The sequence below is a fragment of the Anastrepha obliqua genome, chromosome 5, assembly GCF_027943255.1.
Source record: "Anastrepha obliqua isolate idAnaObli1 chromosome 5, idAnaObli1_1.0, whole genome shotgun sequence".
Classification (NCBI taxonomy): Eukaryota; Metazoa; Arthropoda; class Insecta; order Diptera; family Tephritidae; genus Anastrepha; species Anastrepha obliqua.
Window position 1 is genome coordinate 21,081,118 of NC_072896.1, and position 12,603 is coordinate 21,093,720.

Sequence of the window (12,603 nt, forward strand, 5' to 3'; positions counted from 1 at the left end):
TAATATAAAATTGTACGATTTGTAAACGTTGTTGAGTCGTAAGTCTTTCCATGATGAAATGTCAATGAATACTGAAAGAAATTATTTATTTAGTTTGACTGTAGTCACACATGTTCGGTCAAAAAAACGCCTATTGGAAGAAGTACCTACAATCTCGGTAGGGAAAACTTACACTACTTCGGAGTGAATATTACTCTTCATATATAATATTATCAAATACCAGCTGGGGCAAAGTTAATCATCCTTTCGGCAGATTTTTAATTTTTGCAAATAGCGTAGTGCATCAGTCATATTTAACATTTGTGAAGCAGACAGCTGCTGTATACAAACAGATAAGCAATGGAACGCGTAAAGGACAAAATAAAGATTTCCATCACTAAAAATATTTAGGGTTTTTTATTTAGTAAAAATAGTTTAGTTATTCAACAAATAAACAAAAAATTAAATGGAATATTAATTTTGCGCCATATTGTATATCTGTATGTATCAAGAATGATAGAATGCATGATTAAGTAGACTGAGGTGGCAAAATGCACGTCACCTTGTAGATGAGTTGTGTGAGAGCACTAAGAAGAGAGTTCACAAATTTACCGCTTTTGTAAAAAGTTAGCTTAGGTTAAGGTAAGCATTGGAGAGGATAGAAAGAAAAAAGGAAATAAAGAGCAGAAAAAAGTTAAGAAAAGAAAAGAAAAGAAAAGAAAAGAAAAGAAAAGAAAAGAAAAGAAAAGAAAAGAAAAGAAAAGAAAAGAAAAGAAAAGAAAAGAAAAGAAAAGAAAAGAAAAGAAAAGAAAAGAAAAGAAAAGAAAAGAAAAGAAAAGAAAAGAAAAGAAAAGAAAAGAAAAGAAAAGAAAAGAAAAGAAAAAAGTAGAGAAAAGAATGTAAAAAAACTAGTTTCCAAACAAGAAACGTGAACAAATCTCTACAATTACCTTAGCTCAACAGCTGCTTTTGTCGAAATCTTCTACAGGGTAGGCCAAATAAGACCTACTAATGGTAAACGCAAATAACTTTTCCAATAATCATTTATTTTGGTTAATTGTTTTTATACATTGAATATATTTTATGGAAATTATGTATGAAATATTACATCAGACAAATGTCCACCATTTTTCTCGATACAAAGCTTGACTCATTTTAACGCGTTTTCCATTACACCACATAATGTTTCTAGTTGAACTCTCAGTATTTCGTCTCGAATATTTTGCTTCAGCTGTCTAATAGTCTCTGGTTTATTAAGATACACTTTGTTTTTTAAATATCCCCATAAAAAGAAGTCGGGCGCAGTCAAATCTGGCGAACGAGGTGGCCAAGGGAAATCTGAATTTTTTGGAAATCAGGATACTATCAAGGATACTGTTCCGCCATTGGCCGCAAAAAGTTTTCGATCAATGTTCTGTTTGAAGCTCCTGAAATCGATTCCGGCGTTTCATCCTCATTTTCGAAGAAATGTGGACGGATAACTCTAGTGGCCATAACACCGCCCCAAACAGTACATTTAGATGGGTGCAACTGATGTTGGTGTGTTGCCCTTGGATTTTCAGAGCCCCACAATCTACAGTTTTGTTTGTTGACATAACCATTTAAATGGACATCAAAAAATTATTTAAAAAATCAATTTGTGTGGCTAATTGTGTAAGAATAGAAAAACTCGATAATTTTAATGCGTTGTGTTGTACTGTAGGGTTCCATAATAAATTTCCAACAATTCAATTATGACCTACAAAAACAGAAAAATAAATGTGTCATAAAAAAATAAAAAAGTTATTTGTGCTTAACATTAGTAGGCCTTATTTGGCCCACCCTGTATATTCTTATATTCCATATTCTTCTCTCATTGGTATGAACGCATATTTTACTACAGCGAAGGTTTTGCCTTAGACCAAACCGAACTCACAAAATACACTCGACAAAAAATAAATTAATAAAAAAAAATTAAAAAATAAAAAAAAGATATAAAAAAATAAATAAATAACAATAATTTAATCACGCAAATATCCTGTAGGTTTTCAGGTTTTAAAATTTTATTTTTACGATATTGTACAAATAACATGAATTGTAATTTTTCAAATTTTTGAAATAACTAAATAAATATTTTACTTAATTAATTCAAATATTGTAAGCCTATATATTTATTTTACTTTATTTTATTTGTATGTATGCTTGATTGAACAATATGCAGTAAATTTTTCTCTATCGCTTATTAATTGTGCTAAATGCACTTACTATGTTAATCAACTCTTGTGTATTGTATGTTGGTGTTGCCAGATGCACGGAAAACAATTGAAAGGCTTTCGAGATCAAATCAAATCATAATCGAAAGCCCCAAAATTAATGCCATTTAAAAGCTACTTAACAGTAAAACTAACAGTAAATTAAGCAGTGTTGCAGAATGAATTGAAAAACGATTAAGGTAGAAAACGAATTTGGTTCAAGAAAACAACAGCAACACAAAATACTGTGCAATATTTTAATCGAATTCATTACAGTTTGCATCAACGGTTTAAGTAACCAGCTGGCAAATATTTTCCCGAAAACAAGAAGCAGAAAACAATTTAAAAAATTTTAAGTTCAATTTTGAAAAGGGTTATAATATATATTTAACATCACAAAGCAAAAAAAAAAGAAAAACAAATTTTTTGTGTTTATGTTTTAATTTACACTTTTTACATACATACATAAATACTCATAATTCAGCTTAGAAAGTAAGATTTTTAGATTTTTAACTTAGCAAAGCAACAAAAAATAAGAAAAACTAATAGTTAAAAATTTAATATACTCATAAGCAGCCTCTCACTGCTGTTGGTGTTTGCTTTTGTTTATTATGTGTGTGTGTGTGTGAGTGTTTTGTGTTGGTGTGTGTATGCGGTTGGTATGTATCTTATAAATGCATACAAGCATACACAAAGCATGCAGCTGCGTGTGTTCCGTTACATATTTCGCTACTGATAACTGCATTTTTCTTTTTATATATATATATTTGTATGTATATACTATACGTGTGCACATTTTTGCAATTTCCATTTGAATACATTCGCGAGTTTTAATAAAATTTTTGCTGTTGTAAAATTTGTAAACTTATAAAAAAATATCTTCGAATTGCGTACATTGCAATGAAATACCTCCATCGTATATATATGCACATGTGTGTGTGTGTGGGTGTGTATGTGTGTATACATTTTGATTTTGTTGTTGCAGCTATTATTTTTTTCCACTTTTGTTTTTGCGCTTTTCACTACAAATAAACAATTTTTATTGTTACTCATTTGTTGTTGTTTTTTTTTCTTTTGCCACTCACCAACACTTATGCAAAAATTACATTATTTCGTTTTTTACTTAAGTTTTTCAATAGCTACATTTTACATTTTTCTCAATACGCTTGAATTCAATTTAAAATTATGAAAAAAAAACAAGAAAAAAAACATTCGTTTACCACATTCCACTCCTTCAAACGTTCTCGTTTACAAATAAATTTGATATCTCAGCTTTTTTAAACGCTTTAATATTTACTTTAATTTCGCTTCAACAACAACTCGTGCGACTCATAAAAATTCCCGCTTTTCCTTGCATTCGCTTATTCCAGATAGTAATTGTAAAGGCTATAGCGCAAAATTCTTATCAATAAGATAAATGATAAGCGTTACATGCGCCATAATTACATTAAAAAATATTTCCTTGTTTTTTTTTTTTTGTTTTACGTATGTAAGTATTTGCTTTTTCTGCTCTCTTTCATTTCGTGTTTTTTTGCTTTTACGAGTTCATTTCCTAAGTCGCTGTGTTGCGTACAAATAATTATTTGCGTTTCTCTTTGTAGCTTTTTACTGTTGCTGTTGCTGTTGCTGAACTGCGCGTTGTCGTCTAATCGACGAACAGCTGGAAAGTTACCGAACCGGTTCGTGCATTCAAACTGCCGCTGTATTGGATATTCTTGGCCCAAGCGCGGCACTCAATGTTCACTAATTGATTTTGTTTCAGCTTTTCGAATTGTACAGCGATCAGTGGGCTGAGGTAGCCTGGCTGGTTAAGGTATGGGTAGTAGAAGGCGGGGAAGCCACGACCTGGATAGAATTTCATTTCGCCCACGCTCTCCTTATCGACGGCATGCAGACCGTTGCACGATACCCAAACTTGTTGACGCTGTGAATGGAATGAGAGAGAGAGAGAGCGAGTTAATAGTTAATTCGTTTTTTTTCAAAAGATTTCAAGTAATAAGATTACATAGGATCAAGAAATCATAGAATGCAGGCATACGGAGATTTAAGTAGAACTTTTCGAAGTAACTTTTACGTGATGTAATTTTAGATGAACTGTGACACAAAACTAGGTGGATGATGTCAAAAAACCTTGTGAAAAAATTAAAATTTAAATTAGAATGAGAAAGGTAAATTTATTAATTTGAGCGGGAGCAAACTGATAGTAAATGTCAAAATAGCTAAATGTGTAAAAAAGAAAATAAAAGGTAAGGCTAGGAAGAGAATATAAATGAATTGTGAGAGAGAACTGGGTGAATTGTGTGAAAAAGATTTTGTGAAAATTGTGAAAAGATGAAAATTTAGATTAGGAAGTAAATGCAAAGGAACTGTAAAACTGGGCGGGGTGTATCAAAATAGTCACCCTAAAGAAAGAATACAAAATTAGTGTAGAAAGAGAATGTAAATGAGCTGTTACTAAGGATTACGTGAAATGTGTTAAAATGGGTACATTTTGTGAAAAGATGAAAATTTACATTTTGTGAATAGATAAAAAAGGAACTATGAGTATGGAAAGTATAAAAATAGCTACCCTTAAGGAAAGGGCCGTCCGCCGTAGCCGAATGGGTTGGTGCGTGATTTCCATTCGGAATTTACAGAGAGGTCGTTGGTTCGAATCTCGGTGAAAGCAAAATTAATAAAAACATTTTTATAATAGCGGTCGCCCCTCGGCAGGCAATGGCAAACCTCCGAGTGTATTTCTGCCATGAAAAAGCTCCTCATAAAAATATCTGCCGTTCGGAGTCGGCTTGAAACTGTAGGTCCCTCCATTTGTGGAACAACATCAAGACGCACACCACAAATAGGAGGAGGAGCTCGGCCAAACACCTAACAGAAGTGTACGCGCCAATTATTTATTTTTTTTTTTTTAAGGAAAGGGTGAAAAGTTGGTTTAAAAAGAGTATGAAATGAGTTGATAGAGAGAAAAAGGTAAAAGCTTAAAAAAAAAGTTATGTACAAAAATATATGTAAATGAACTGTGGGAAAGAATATCCGATGAAAAGTGTTAAAATGGCTAAACTTTGCGAGAAAATTAAAAAGTTAGGTTAGAAAGAGAATGTAAATAAAGGAACTAACTGGAATGTGTGAAAATAGCAAAATTTTGTGAAAAGCTGAAAATTTAGGTTAGGAAGTAAATATGAAGAAACTGCCCTACAGTTTTAATTCGGTGGTATGAGAAAAGCTACCCTTAAAGAAAGAGTGAAAAGTTAGGTAAGAAAGAGAATAAAATGAATGTTGGTGAAATTAGAGCTGGTGAAAAAATTAAAAGTTATGTTAGCAAGAGAATGTAAATGAGGTGTGAGAGAGAAAATGGAAGAAAAATTAAAAGTTAAATTAAGAAAAGAATGTAAACGATGAAGATAATGTAAAAGTTTGCCCAGTGAGAGTAAATTGTTAAATAACTAAATTTTGTGAAAAGATGAAAATTTATATATATATTTTCCATTCTATTTTAATCGTTTAAACAAAAGCAAAGAGGGCTATCCTGATCATGACTGATGTCAACGTCGGCGAGGAAGGGTCTCTGCGTCGTAAGAAGATTAATAGAGTAAGATCGGGTATTGTGGGATATTCGGATAAAGTGGTCAATGTCTGTTTTTTTTTAAATAACGAACATGCACTAGAAAGATTGCTTATGCACTTCAAAATTCACATAACGGATGTTTTACGCTGCTCGCTTTTTGAATTGGACTCTTTACAGATGAGCAGTTGATAAAAATATTTTGTGAAGTGCAGTCGATTTGTTTTTCAGTGGCGTGTAATATTAATGATATTTTTTAGCAAGTGATTATTTTTAAAGTGTGAAATTTCAGATAGAATTATTAAACAATTCGGCATTTTTTAATGCGTTAAGAAACTCTTTTTAAATTATTTAGACAGAAGTTTGTAGTACTTTCTTCTTGTAAGTGGTGCAGTGGCTAATGTGGGCTAGTCAGCGTCAGGTATTGTAAACTAGTAGCCCACATTGCTCCCTTAGTATTTTCTCGTTAATTTTCCTGCTTTGTATTTCCCAACTATACATATTTAGACATTTCAAAAATAGAGAAAGAAGGAAATGGAACCCCTGTATGATGAAAAAATCCACTGAAGCTGTTAGGAATGAGGAGATGGGCACACTTTTTGCATCAAAGACTTTTAATATGCCGCGTTTCATTGCAAATAATGGCAAGGAGTAATGCATCCCTTAGCCTGCTTTTGAAAACCCCACTTGGGCGTAAGCCAATACTGGACGAAGCCAAGACCTTGTAAAATATACATTAGAAATGGAATCAACAAGGCACGATATTCGATCCCTGGCAACTGACGAAATTGTCAAAGTGTCAAATAATTTTTCGGCCCTTAAGCAATTTGGAGGGAAAGGTTGGTTGCATGGATTCCTGCGCAGGCACAAAAAGGGAGCTTAGTTTTCGTTCTCCCACAGGAACGTCTTTTAATAGAGCAATGGTTTCACGGAAGAAAATGTAAAGATGTTTTTGGATTTACTTTAGCAAGAGTCGACCAGGAAAAAATTGAAAAAAATTTATAAATAAATTCATTGACTTATTAACTCTTACAATTGGTTTTGGTGATTTTATATAGCGGCCCACTTTACCCACCATTTTTCTTTTCATCAACTTTTAAGGTGGTTTCAGTTTTTCTATATTATCAGATGAAAACGATTATATTAGGGTATATTTTGCAATAAAATGTAAAGATAATTCAATATCTGTTAGAAAGAAAAAAGTATCGCTTTTCCATTACGATTATTTGGGCAGAAATTAATACCAAGGTAAAATGGTGCACACAATACCCGAATTTACTATACTTTATCGTGGCAAGTAATAATCGCAACACCGACGGATGCCATACAACCAAGGCTTAGGTTTATAAACATTAAGAATGAAATTGAGTAAATTAATTTAGGAATTCAAAAAGATTTAGAGTGGAATTCAGTAAATGAATTCTGGAATTGGAAAAGAAAAAATGGGTGAGTGTATCGGAATATAAACCAATAAATGATAACCTAGCGTATGGATGGGTCGATAGATGAAGAGGCTACATAATTATTGACCGATCAAGTTTGATTTCTTTCGCCCTCGGATTACATTGGCATTGAAGAAAACGAGATTGCTTAAAAAATAGCAACGAAAGGAGCATTGACTTCCTGTATAATTGCACGGTTCTTCTGAGATTTATGTACGGAGTACTAACCCTAACAAAAGAGGGAGGGGGCAGAAGCTCTTTGGAAATTATGCTGCAACAATTTATCGAGGTATCAAGTACTTCAGAGCAATTTTGGAACCTTCTAACCGAACAATCTTTTATCGCGTAAATTCTAGGCCTAAATTGTAGGTGAAACTATCAGTTGACTAAACAAGAAAGTTATTTGTGTGAAAAATACAGATTCTGTAGAGTAGAGAAAGAAATTGTAAGACACAAATGTAATGATCTGCACTGATACACAAATGAAAAAAGCCTGGGTGATCATCTAATAAAGGACGACATGATGAGTTCGAAGGACTTGGAGTTCATATTAAAGTTTCTCTCGGAAGTTGTAGAAGGTGTAGAAAGTTTAGAGATGAGGAAGAGGAAGAAACAATTGGACACTTCCTTTGCAATTCTCCAGCGTAAGCTAAAATCAGAGCAGGTTTAATAGATAGCAAATTTTTTAATTCTCGTGCGGAACTGTCCACTTCTGTGCTTAATAAGATCCAAAAATTGGTTTTACGAAGAAAAATAAATGAGGTTCGCCTGTTGCACACTGGTATCATAATGGAGTAAAAAGTTCTAAGTGAGTTGGTCGTACAGAGCGACTACCAGTATAATCTAACCTAAGCTAACCGAGAGAGGCAGCAGTACTAAAGGAAATTCTTTAAGTCCCTGGAGGAGCATAATTAGTTTTAAAATCGCGTTTTCTATATTTACAAAAAAAAAAAACACAAAAAACAATAATGAAGTACAACAAAAAATTATAATAATTTTAATACCAGGTTTGTAATAGTCTACGTACCCTGGATGGGTAAAAATAGGTGGTTCTGAGGTTCTCTCTCATTATTAACCTACTGAATAAAATTCCTATTATTTTATACTTGATAATAAATGTATACTTTTAGATAGCAGTTTTAAGAAGTATTAAAGTACTACTATAAAAAACCTCTTTTGTCGCTCCGAGTCGGAGCATAGGGCGAATAAAAATTTAACGCTATGCCAACTTTGCTTTGATTCAGTTTTGGGGAAAAAAATGATTTTTATCATTCGCATTCCTTTTTTATGATATCTTAACTCTATTTCGACAAGTTGCTAGGAAGTCTAAAAGAAGCAGCAAGCGCGGTTAACGAAATAATTTCTGTAAACCTTTTTCCTGACAGAATTGCAATTGGAAGCTCGTCATTTCCTGGCAAGTGGCAGCTTATGAAAGTATGATTATTTTTAAATCCACAAATCGAGCACCTCTGTAGATTGCATTTTTTGCACACATTTTTGCTTGTGCTTTGACTCACCTCTACATCGGTTAAATTTCCGATATGATCCCTCAAATCAACAGGCATTTCTTTATCCAGTTCCTTTGGGTTATCAAAGAATTTTGGCTGCCAATTGAAGATCTTATTCAATTTCAGGAAAATGCATGGACGTCCATTCTGATAACCATAGCCATTCTCGCGTGAGCATGGACCAAAACTGTTCACATCGACAACACAAACCTGATTGGCGTTATGTGTCTGATTGAAGCGGCAGAATTTCCTCTCGCCACTGCTGCGGTATTCTGGGCGACGCAAACGGAAAATGCATTAAATATTAAATCACCAAATTCAATGTGCACAACTTACTTTGTAGAAATTGATCAACCAAACTCGTCCAATAGCGTCCTTCCTCGGGCTTCTTTGTGTCGAATTGTATCACCGAACCGCGTTCGGTTTCCTCGCTCAGTGGGCGAAAGCCTAAACCGGGATTCGTACCGATTAGTGAACGTTCCAACTTCCAAGTTGGTTCCTTGTCGCTCAACGAGGCGAATAGACCCTGCATGCAGATAGCAAACAAACCAGCAAGTACGATGTAAAAAATGGTGTAGAAGAGCATTAGTTGACCTGGAAGGAAGGGAAAAGAATATTATTAGATTTTTGTAATACTTGGTAATACTTGGTAATTTATTTGGATATTTTAGGTTAGGTTTGTCTAAAACAGATCTGCCAATCGAAGTAACATTTTGCGGCTTTCCGTACCGAAAGGGTTAAGGAATGCTTGCCAAATAGCCAATGACCGGTGACACAAGCCACGACCTTCGAAATATCATCTCTTGAGAGGCTAAGCAATTCCTTTGACCTTTTCTTGTATCTTAATCTCCCATGACTTATTGGGCTCTTGGGTAATGTTGTTTTTTATTATTAGTTTACTCGTGCCCAAAGGTATTCCAATGGTACTTTTATCACGGCAGTCATTTCTACTTGAGTGGTGTGTCAATAAAACTGTCCCACTTCTTCCTCTCTTGGATGCTACTACAGCAGCATTTCATCGAAGTCAGAAAAGATATAAGTAGGTGTTTTGATAAAGACTGCGCGAAGATCAGATCGTCCTTAGGCGACAGATCTTCCTAAGGTAACTTTTCGAAATATTCCGCGGAAAGCAGTCTCCAAGTGGTGCCCACATTTTAATGGAAAATCCACCGGCTTCGGCAATATGCACACTGAATTTGGATGTGCAAAATTCATGTTCAAACAGACATGAAATTGGTTCTACAATTGAAAACCCTGAGGTCCCATATCCCACCGGGGATGACAGGGATTGAAAAAATATGAAACAACTAAGGCAAACATTGAAATAAACATAGTTCTAGGTTAGGTGGCCGCCGTAGTCGAATGGGTTGGTGCGTGACTACCATTCGGCAGTGCCTATGTAGGTTCAAATCTCTGAGCATGAAACAACAAAATAATAGAAAAAGTTATGTCTAATGGCGCTTGTCGCTCGGTAGTTAACGGCAAACCTCCGAGTGAATTTCTGCCACGAAAAAACTCCTCAAACCAAACCATTTGCCGTTCGATGTCGGCTTAAAACTGTGGGCCCATCCATTTGTGGAACAACATCAAGGCGCACGCAACAAATAAGGAGATAAGTTGAACCAAACGCCAAACAGAAGTGTACGCGCTAATAATTTATTTATTTTAATTTTTTTTGAGTTCTCGGTTAGAGAAGGTTAGGTTAAGTTAAGGTGATGGCTACTCTCCATGAGCATGAAAAGGGGGCCACTTAGGTCTGCAGGCCCATTAAGATTGACCATTTGTATGAACACAAGTCCTCCTCTCTCATTCCTGATGTGCCAAAATCATTATGCCTCTCTGTGCATGTTTGGAAATTCCAAGTTTGCCAGGCATCTCAAGAATTAAGAGTTTAGACAGCGAGTCATTAGAGGGAAACTCTATGCGCTTCCCATGCCTTCCCATTAGGCAGTGCCCACTATAGCAATGGAAGGCCGACCTAGATTGATGAGGGATCTAGTTCTGTGTGCATACCTTCCAGGCCAGACCTGTTTAGTTATGCCACAAATGGGCTCCGTGGTCCATTTACTGTTGGCCAGCGCGATATAGACCGACCTGATCTAGAGCTTGCTTGAATATAAAAGGATGCCTACATACATGGCAAAGTTGCTGATTTAAGAACAGTTCTCTTTCTTGAGAGTCATAAAGTGAAGTTGGTTGTTTTTGTGTTGCAAGTTCGTTGCATTATTTTAGTAATCTTGTAGGAGATCGACGCTTCCGATATATACCTATGAAATGAGACTTTTTTTCAATTTCAAACGTTTATTAACAAAAAATGGTTACAAATTTAATCTTCAAAAAAATAGCTTTCGCTAGCTACACATTTTTCTCATCTCTCAGGCAATTTGTAGATGCCGCGCCAAAAAAATTGGCCGTCTTTGGCCCCAAACCAATCATCGGGCCCTTTTTTGGCTTCTTCGTGAGAATTGAAGTGATGCCCGGAAAGTGCGTGGTCCATCGATGCAAACAAATGATAATCGGAAGGCGCCAAGTCTGGTGAGTAAACCGCATGCATCAGCGGTTCCCAATCGTACGTATCCACCAATTCTCGGTTCACTATTGTTCGATGTGGCGGTGCATTGTCATCAAGAAAAATTACTTTGTAACGCCGATCGGCGTATTCTGGGCGTTTGCGGTGTATAGCGCTGTTCAAATCGGTCAATTGTCGTTGGTACTGTGCACCGTCAACTATTTCACCTGGTTTTAATAGCTCGTACCAAATCATACCACAGCATTGCCTTGCGGCCGAAGCGATTTAGTTTGGCTGTTTTTTTGGCTTGTGGCGGGCGGACCATACGATCGTTTACGCTTGGGATCCATTTTTCATCACCCATAACGATTCGATGCAAAAAATACCTTCTTTTGAACAGGAGAGCAGCATTTCACAAATGGTTTCACGATGTCCGCAAATCATAGTTTGTAGGCACGAAATTCGACATTTTTAAGGGCGACAAAAATGCATTGCTGTATGAAATGTAACAAACAATGTACTGAATATTGTTGACAGATGACAGACAAAGAAAAAAAAATATTTTGGAAGGTTTAAAAATACTCCTAGCGACATTTATAGACTAATAGCTGAAAATCCAATTTTATAAGTATATCTCTGTGCTTCCAAAGTTAGTTCCATGTCTTGTTCCGTCTTCAAAACTAAGAGTGATGGATATATGTTTAACGTACTCATCCTCGACAACTCTCTTATTTTCTTCTAATTGCTTATGATTGAGTAAAGCTATTATTATTAGCTATTTTTATTTAATTTTTTTAAGCAGGAGTTGCGCCCTTTAAGGTGAAATATACACGTAGTTCTTATTAAGAGGGAAATGCCTTTACAATCTCAAAAAAATTCAATTGTTTTTGGAATAACTAACTAGTTTACACTGGTAATTTTCCAGCATACCGAGTAAGGATTTTTAAATGAAATAATCTTAGAAGAACTACAGCCCGTGAGTGCATTCATCTCGGTGCGCGTTGACTATGAGCAAACTTGGAATGTGTGTTTCTTGGAACTGCATTTTTCAAAGTGACACGAATTTTCTCTTTCGCCGAACACTTTATTCTACCTTTTTTGTATAAGCGAATGATCGTTCAAGTTTACTACTGCATTTAAAAAAAATCGCATTTTTACGCATTTAAAATTACTTATTTAAAAAACATTTGTCACGTACATAGATATGAATATTTTCCTTGTGTGCATTCAGTTCAATAGGCGTCACTTGCAATGACAATAAACATTCAACTTCAACTCAGCTTAGTTTCTAGTTTTTTGTTCTGCTTTTTTGTTTTTGTGCCAGCACTACGTAAATACTTGCAATTTCTCGAGTGCACAGTGGAAGCGAATTACT

General features: G+C 35.0%; 1 protein-coding gene across 1 annotated transcript in view; it reads right to left on the bottom strand.

Annotated features, from left to right (window-relative positions):
• Positions 1–1,994: 1,994 nt before the first annotated feature.
• The window catches only part of LOC129247416 (sodium/potassium-transporting ATPase subunit beta-1), an 87,093-nt gene continuing 76,484 nt past the window's right edge, over positions 1,995–12,603 (bottom strand). Inside the window, exons 3-5 of the mRNA XM_054886535.1 lie at positions 9,056–9,313; positions 8,729–8,991; positions 1,995–4,134 (exon numbers count right to left, since the gene is read on the bottom strand). Coding sequence (XP_054742510.1) covers positions 3,856–4,134; positions 8,729–8,991; positions 9,056–9,313 — 800 coding nt within the window. The 3' untranslated portion in view covers positions 1,995–3,855. The remainder of the gene's footprint in view (positions 4,135–8,728; positions 8,992–9,055; positions 9,314–12,603) is intronic.